Here is a 7,692-nt window from a genome sequence, read left to right on the forward strand (position 1 = left end):
CCGTTTCTCACCCTCCATCCCGCGCAGTTTCTCTCCCATATTCCCATATTTCAGTTTTTCCCCATTTTTGCCCATTTTTGCCGTTTTTTACCCCATTTCTCACCCTCCATCCCGCGCAGTTTCTCTCCCTCTCCCCTCTCCAGCAGAGCCTCGGCCTCGCGCACGAACCCGACCAGGCCCCCGAAGGGCGGCGCCAGCAGCTCCTCCACGAACTCCTGCGCACCCAAAATCCACACAATTCACCCCAAAACCCCCTCACCTTCAAAAATGACACTTTCACCTCTCCTGCCCTTTTTTCCCCCTTTTTTCCCCCATTTTTTCCCATTTTTTGCCAATTTTTTTGCCATTTTTTTCCAAATTTCTCTCCGTTTTTTTCTCATTTTTCCCCCCATTTTTCCCAATTTTTGTCTCCATTTTTTTTCCCATTTTTTCCCCATTTTTGTCTCCATTTTCCCCATTTTTTCCCATTTTTCCCAATTTTGTCTCCATTTTTTCTCCATTTTTCTCCATTTTTTCCATTTTCCCCATATTTTTCCCATTTTTCTCTCCATTTTTTGCCCCATTTTCCCCATTTTTGCCCATTTTTATCCATTTTTTCCTATTTTTTCCCCATTCCCCCTAATTTTTTTCCATTTCTTCCCATTTTCCCATTTTTCCCCATTTTTCCCCATTTTCCCCCCGAAGGGCGGCGCCAGCAGCTCCTCCACGAATCCTGCGCACCCAAAATCCACACAATTCACCCCAAAACCCCCTCACCTTCAAAAATTGACACTTTCACCTCTCCTGCCCTTTTTCCCCCTTTTTTTCCGATTTTTCCCCTTTTTTTTCTCATTTTTTCCCATTTTTTGCCAATTTTTTGCCATTTTTTTCCAAATTTGTCTCCATTTTTTTGCCCTTTTTCCCCATTTTTTCCCCATTTTTTCCTTCAAAATTTCCCCATTTTCCCCCCATTTTTTTTCCCATTTTCCTCCATTTTTGTCTCAATTTTTTCCCATTTTCCCTCCATTTTTATCTCTGTTTTTTGCCCAATTTTCCCCCATTTTTATCCAATTTTTGCCCATTTTTCCCCATTTCCCCTATTTTTTTCATTTTCCCATTTTCCCATTTTCCCCATTTTTCCCCATTTTCCCCGAAGGGCGGCGCCAGCAGCTCCTCCACGAACTCCTGCGCACCCAAAATCCACACAATTCACCCCAAAACCCCCTCACCTTCAAAAATTGACACTTTCACCTCTCCTGCCCTTTTTTCCCCCTTTTTCCCCCATTTTTTCCCATTTTTTGCCAATTTTTTTGCCATTTTTTTCCAAATTCTCTCCATTTTTTTCTCATTTTCCCCCCATTTTTCCCAATTTTTGTCTCCATTTTTTTCCCATTTTTTCCCCATTTTTGTCTCCATTTTCCCCATTTTTTCCCATTTTTCCCAATTTTTGTCTCCATTTTTTCTCCATTTTTCTCCATTTTTTTCCATTTTCCCCATATTTTTCCCCATTTTTCTCTCCATTTTTTGCCCCATTTTCCCCCATTTTTGCCCATTTTTATCCATTTTTTCCTATTTTTTCCCCATTCCCCCTAATTTTTTCCATTTCTTCCCATTTTCCCATTTTTCCCCATTTTTCCCCATTTTCCCCCCGAAGGGCGGCGCCAGCAGCTCCTCCACGAACTCCTGCGCACCCAAAAGCCACACAATTCCACCCCAAAACCCCCTCACCTTCAAAAATTGACACTTTCACCTCTCCTGCCCTTTTTTCCCCCTTTTTTTTCCGATTTTTCCCCATTTTTTTCTCATTTTTTCCCATTTTTTGCCAATTTTTTGCCATTTTTTTCCAAATTTGTCTCCATTTTTTTGCCCTTTTTCCCCATTTTTTCCCCACTTTTTCCTTCAAAATTTCCCCATTTTCCCCCCATTTTTTTTCCCATTTTCCTCCATTTTTGTCTCCATTTTTTCCCATTTTCCTCCATTTTTATCTCCGTTTTTTGCCCCATTTCCCCCCATTTTTATCCAATTTTTGCCCATTTTTCCCCATTTCCCCTATTTTTTTTCAATTTTTCCCCATTTCCCCCTAATTTTTTTCCATTTTTCCCCATTTTTCCCCATTTTCCCCCCGAAGGGCGGCGCCAGCAGCTCCTCCACGAACTCCTGCGCACCCAAAATCCACACAATTCACCCCAAAACCCCCTCACCTTCAAAAATTGACACTTTCACCTCTCCTGCCCTTTTTTCCCCCTTTTTTCCCATTTTTTCCCATTTTTTCCCAATTTTTGTCTCCATTTTTTTGCCCTTTTTTCCCATTTTTCCCCATTTTGGGACAGATTTTGGGGAGAATTTTGGGCAGATTTTGGGGTGAAATCTGTTGGTTTTTGGGACAAATTTTGGGGTGAATTGTGTGGATTTTGGGGGCAGATTTTGGACAGATTTTGAGGTGAATTCTGGTGTTTTTGGGTCAAATTTTGGGGTGAATTATGGTGGTTTTGGGACAGATTTGGGGGCAGATTTTGGGGTGAATTCAGGTGGTTTTGGGGGCAGATTTTGGGGTGAATTCAGGTGGTTTTGGGGACAGATTTTGGGGTGAATTCAGGTGTTATTGGGACAGATTTTGGGGTGAATTCTGGTGGTTTTGGGGACAAATTTTGGGGTGAATTCTGTGGTTTTTGGGGGCAGATTTTGGGGTGAATTTTGGGCAGATTTTGAGGTGAATTCAGGTGGTTTTGGGTCAAATTTTGGGGTGAATTCTGATGGTTTTGGGACAGATTTTGGGGGCAGATTTTGGGGTGAATTCTGGTGGTTTTGGGGGCAGATTTTGGGGTGAATTCCGTGGTTTTTGGGACAGATTTTGGGGTGAATTCAGGTGGTTTTTGGGGGGAGATTTTGGGGTGAATTCAGGTGGTTTTGGGACAGATTTTGAGGTGAATTCTGGTGTTTTTGGGGGCAGATTTTGGGGTGAATTCTGTGGTTTTTTGGGGGCAGATTTTGGACAGATTTTGAGGTGAATTCTGGTGGTTTTTGGTCAAATTTTGGGGTGAATTCCGTGGTTTTTGGGACAGATTTTAGGGTGAATTTTGGGCAGATTTTGGGGTGAATTCAGGTGTTTTTGGGACAAATTTTGGGGTGAATTCCGTGGTTTTTGGGACAAATTTTGGGGTGAATTCTGGTGGTTTTAGGGGCAGATTTTGGGGTGAATTCTGATGGTTTTGGGACAGATTTTGGGGGCAGATTTTGGGGTGAATTCCTTGGATTTTGGGTAGATTTTGGGGTGAATTTGGTGGATTTTGGGACAGATTTTGGGGAGAATTTTGGGCAGATTTTGGGGTGAATTCAGGTGGTTTTTGGGACAGATTTTAGGGTGAATTTTGGGCAGATTTTGAGGTGAATTCTGGTGTTTTTGGGGGCAGATTTGAGGTGAATTCTGGTGGTTTTGGGGCAGATTTTGGGGTGAATTCTGTGGTTTTTGGGGGGAGATTTTGGGGTGAATTCTGATGGTTTTGGGACAGATTTTGGGGGCAGATTTTGGGGTGAATTCCGTGGATTTTGGGCAGATTTTGGGGTGAATTTTGGGCAGATTTTGAGGTGAATTCAGGTGGTTTTGGGTCAAATTTTGGGGTGAATTCAGGTGGTTTTGGGGGCAGATTTTGGGGTGAATTCTGGTGTTTTTGGGGCAGATTTTGGGGTGAATTCTGTGGTTTTTTGGGGGCAGATTTTGGGGTGAATTCTGATGGTTTTGGGACAGATTTTGGGGGCAGATTTTGGGGTGAATTCCTTGGATTTTGGGCAGATTTTGGGGTGAATTTGGTGGATTTTGGGACAGATTTTGGGGTGAATTTTGGGCAGATTTTGGGGTGAATTCAGGTGGTTTTAGGGGCAGATTTTGGGGTGAATTCCGTGGTTTTGGGGGCAGATTTTGGGGTGAATTCTGTGGTTTTTGGGGGCAGATTTTGGGGTGAATTCAGGTGGTTTTTGGGACAAATTTTGGGGTGAATTGTGTGGATTTTGGGGGCAGATTTTGGACAGATTTTGAGGTGAATTCTGGTGGTTTTTGGTCAAATTTTGGGGTGAATTCCGTGGTTTTTGGGACAGATTTTAGGGTGAATTTTGGGCAGATTTTGGGGTGAATTCAGGTGTTTTTGGGACAAATTTTGGGGTGAATTCCGTGGTTTTTGGGACAAATTTTGGGGTGAATTCTGGTGGTTTTAGGGGCAGATTTTGGGGTGAATTCTGATGGTTTTGGGACAGATTTTGGGGGCAGATTTTGGGGTGAATTCCTTGGATTTTGGGTAGATTTTGGGGTGAATTTGGTGGATTTTGGGACAGATTTTGGGGAGAATTTTGGGCAGATTTTGGGGTGAATTTGGTGGATTTTGGGACAGATTTTGGGGAGAATTTTGGGCAGATTTTGAGGTGAATTCTGGTGGTTTTGGGGCAGATTTTGGGGTGAATTCTGGTGGTTTTTGGGGTGAATTCTGTGGTTTTCGGCTCACCTGGGTGCGGGCTGAGAGCAGCTGCTGGAAGCCCTCGACCTCTTTGCTCTCCTCCACCGCTCGCTCCTGAAACCCAAAAACGCCCAAATTCACCCCAAAAACGCCCAAATTCACCCCAAATCCCCCCAGGCTGGCGGGAAACGGGGGAAAATTTGGGAATTTTTGGGAAAATTTGGGAATTTCGGGAATCCCATGAGCATCGTGTCCCAGTTGTGGATGAGGAATTGGAGCTGCTCGGGTGGAATTTGGGGCATTTTTGGCGTTTTTGGCCATTTCTGGGCCGTTTTTTTGGGAATTTTTTGGGGTAAAATTTGGGAATTTTGGGAATTTTGGGAATACCATGAGCACGCTCAGCATCATGTCCCAGTTGTTGATGAGGAATTGGAGCTGCCTGGGTGGAATTTGGGGCGTTTTTGGCCATTTCTGGGCCGTTTTTTGCCATTTTGGGCCGTTTTTGCTGGGAATTTTTTGGGGTAAAATTTGGGTGGAATTTTGGGAATTTTGGGGAATTGTGACCCATGAGCATCGTGTCCCAGTTGTGGATGAGGAATTGGAGCTGCCTGGGTGGAATTTGGGGCGTTTTTGGCGTTTTTGGCCATTTCTGGGCCGTTTTTTGCCATTTTTGGGCCGTTTTTGCTGGGAATTTTTTGGGGTAAAATTTGGGAATTTTGGGAATTTTGGGGAATTTTGGGAATCCCATGAGCATCGTGTCCCAGTTGTGGATGAGGAATTGGAGCTGCTCGGGTGGAATTTGGGGCGTTTTTGGCGTTTTTGGCCATTTCTGGGCCGTTTTTGGCCATTTCTGGGCCGGTTTTTTTGGGAATTTTTTGGGGTAAAATTTGGGAATTTTGGGAATTTCGGGAATCCCATGAGCATCGTGTCCCAGTTGTTGATGAGGAATTGGAGCTGCTCAGGTGGAATTTGGGGCATTTTTGGCCATTTCTGGGCCGTTTTTTGCCATTTTTTGGCCATTTTTGAGCGATTTTTGCGGGAATTTTTTGGGATAGAATTTGGGAATTTTGGGAATTTGGGAATTTTCGGGAATACCATGAGCACGCTCAGCATCGTGTCCCAGTTGTTGATGAGGAATTGGAGCTGCTCGGGTGGAATTTGGGGCATTTTTGGCGTTTTTGGCCATTTCTGGGCCGTTTTTTGCCATCTGGGCCGTTTTTTTTGGGAATTTTTTGGGGTAAAATGTGGGAATTTTGGGAATTTCGGGAATCCCATGAGCACGCTCAGCATCGTGTCCCAGTTGTTGATGAGGAATTGGAGCTGCCTGGGTGGAATTTGGGGCGTTTTTGGCCATTTCTGGGCCGTTTTTTGCCATTTTTGGGCCGTTTTTGAGCGATTTTTGCGGGAATTTTTTGGGATAGAATTTGGGAATTTTGGGAATTTGGGGAATTTCGGGAATCCCATGAGCATCGTGTCCCAGTTGTTGATGAGGAATTGGAGCTACCTGGGTGGAATTTGGGGCATTTTTGGCCATTTCTGGGCCGTTTTTTGCCCATTTTTGGGCCGTTTTTTTGGGAATTTTTTGGGGTAAAATGTGGGAATTTTGGGAATTTGGGAATTTCGGGAATACCATGAGCACGCTGAGCATCATGTCGTAGTTGTTGATGAGGAACACGAGCTGCTCCCGGCGCGAGGGGAACTCGGCGGCCGCGCGCAGCACCAGGTTCTCCACCTCCAGCTGGGAAATGGGGCAAAAACGGGGGAAAATGGGAAAAAACGGGGAAAAAATGGGGGAAAATGGGGGAAATGGGGAAAATGAGGGGAAAATGGGGAAAAATGGGGGGAAAATGGGGAAAAATGGGGAAAATGGGGGGAAATGGGGGGAAATGGGGGAAATTTGGGAAAAATGGGGGGAAAATGGGGGAAAATGGGGAAAAATGGGGGAAAATGGGGAAATTTGGGAAAAATGGGGGAAATGGGGGAAAAATGGGGAAAAAATGGGGGGAAATGGGGAAATTTGGGGAAAATGGGGAAAATGGGAAAATTTGGGGAAAAATGGGGAAATTTGGGGAAAAATGGGAAGAAATGGGGGGAAAATGGGGAAAAATGGGGAAAAATGGGGAAAATGGGGAAAATGGGGGGAAATGGGGAAAAAGGGGGAAAAAATGGGGGGAAATGGGGAAAAACAGAAAAATGGGGAAATTTGGGGAAAATGGGGAAAAATGGAGAAAATTGGGAAAATGGGAAAAATGGGGAAATTTGGGAAAAAATGTGGGAAAAATGGGAAAATGGGGGAAAATGGGGAAAAAATGGGGGAAAATGGGGGAAAATGGGGGAAAATGGGGGGAAATGGGAAAAAAGGGGGAAAAAATGGGGGAAAATGGGGCCCGTCCCAGTTTGTCCCAGTTTGTCCCAGTTTGTCCCAGTTTGTCCCAGTTTCTCCAATCCCCATTTTCCAGTAAATTTTGCCCCAAAACCTCCAATTTTTCCCCTTTTTTCCCCTGATTTTTTTCCTTTGTCTTTCGGGATTTTTTCCCCAGTTTTTGCTCCCAGTTTGTCCCAGTCCCTCCCAGTATCCCCCAGTTCCCATTTCCCCATCAATTCCGCCCCCAAAAATCAGATTTCTCCCATTTTTTTTCCCAATTTTTTCCTTTTTTTTCACTCCCAGTCCCTCCCAGTTCGTCCCAGTATCCCCCAGTTCCCATTTTCCCACCAATTTCACCCCATAAATCCGATTTTTTCCCCATTTTTTTCATATTTTCCCCATTTCTTATGGGATTTTCTCCCCGTTTTTTGCTCCCAGTCCCTCCCAGTCCCTCCCAGCTCATCCCAGTTCGTCCCAGTTTGTCCCAGTCCCTCTCAGTATCCCCCAATCCCCATTTTCCCATCAATTTTGCTCAAAAAAAATTGGATTTTTCTCCATTTTCCCCATTTCTTTTGGGATTTTTCCCCATTTTTCACTCCCAGTCCCTCCCAGTTTGTCCCAGTCCCTCCCAGTATCCCCAGTCCCCATCTCCCATCAATTCCACCCCCAAAAATCGGATTTTTCCCATTTTTTCCCATTTCTTTGGGGATTTTTCCCCATTTTTCACTCCCAGTCCCTCCCAGTCCATCCCAGTTTGTCCCAGTCCCCATCTCCTACCAATTCCACCCCCAAAAATCCGATTTTTTCCCCATTTTTTTAATGTTTTCCCCATTTCTTATGGGATTTTCTCCCCGTTTTTTTGCTCCCCCCAGTTTGTCCCAGTTTGTCCCAGTTCCCCCCAGT

The 7,692-nt window shown here is 44.5% G+C and overlaps 1 protein-coding gene across 1 annotated transcript in view; it reads right to left on the minus strand.

The window, feature by feature from the left end:
- Nucleotides 1–6,197, minus strand: part of VPS52 (VPS52 subunit of GARP complex) — a 17,223-nt gene extending 11,026 nt beyond the window's left edge. Inside the window, exons 1-3 of the mRNA XM_066571390.1 lie at nucleotides 6,055–6,197; nucleotides 4,473–4,538; nucleotides 104–215 (exon numbers count right to left, since the gene is read on the minus strand). Coding sequence (XP_066427487.1) covers nucleotides 104–215; nucleotides 4,473–4,538; nucleotides 6,055–6,075 — 199 coding nt within the window. The 5' untranslated portion in view covers nucleotides 6,076–6,197. The remainder of the gene's footprint in view (nucleotides 1–103; nucleotides 216–4,472; nucleotides 4,539–6,054) is intronic.
- Between the last annotated feature and the right edge of the window lie 1,495 nt (nucleotides 6,198–7,692).

Source organism: Molothrus aeneus, unplaced genomic scaffold, assembly GCF_037042795.1.
Source record: "Molothrus aeneus isolate 106 unplaced genomic scaffold, BPBGC_Maene_1.0 scaffold_467, whole genome shotgun sequence".
NCBI lineage: Eukaryota > Metazoa > Chordata > Aves > Passeriformes > Icteridae > Molothrus > Molothrus aeneus.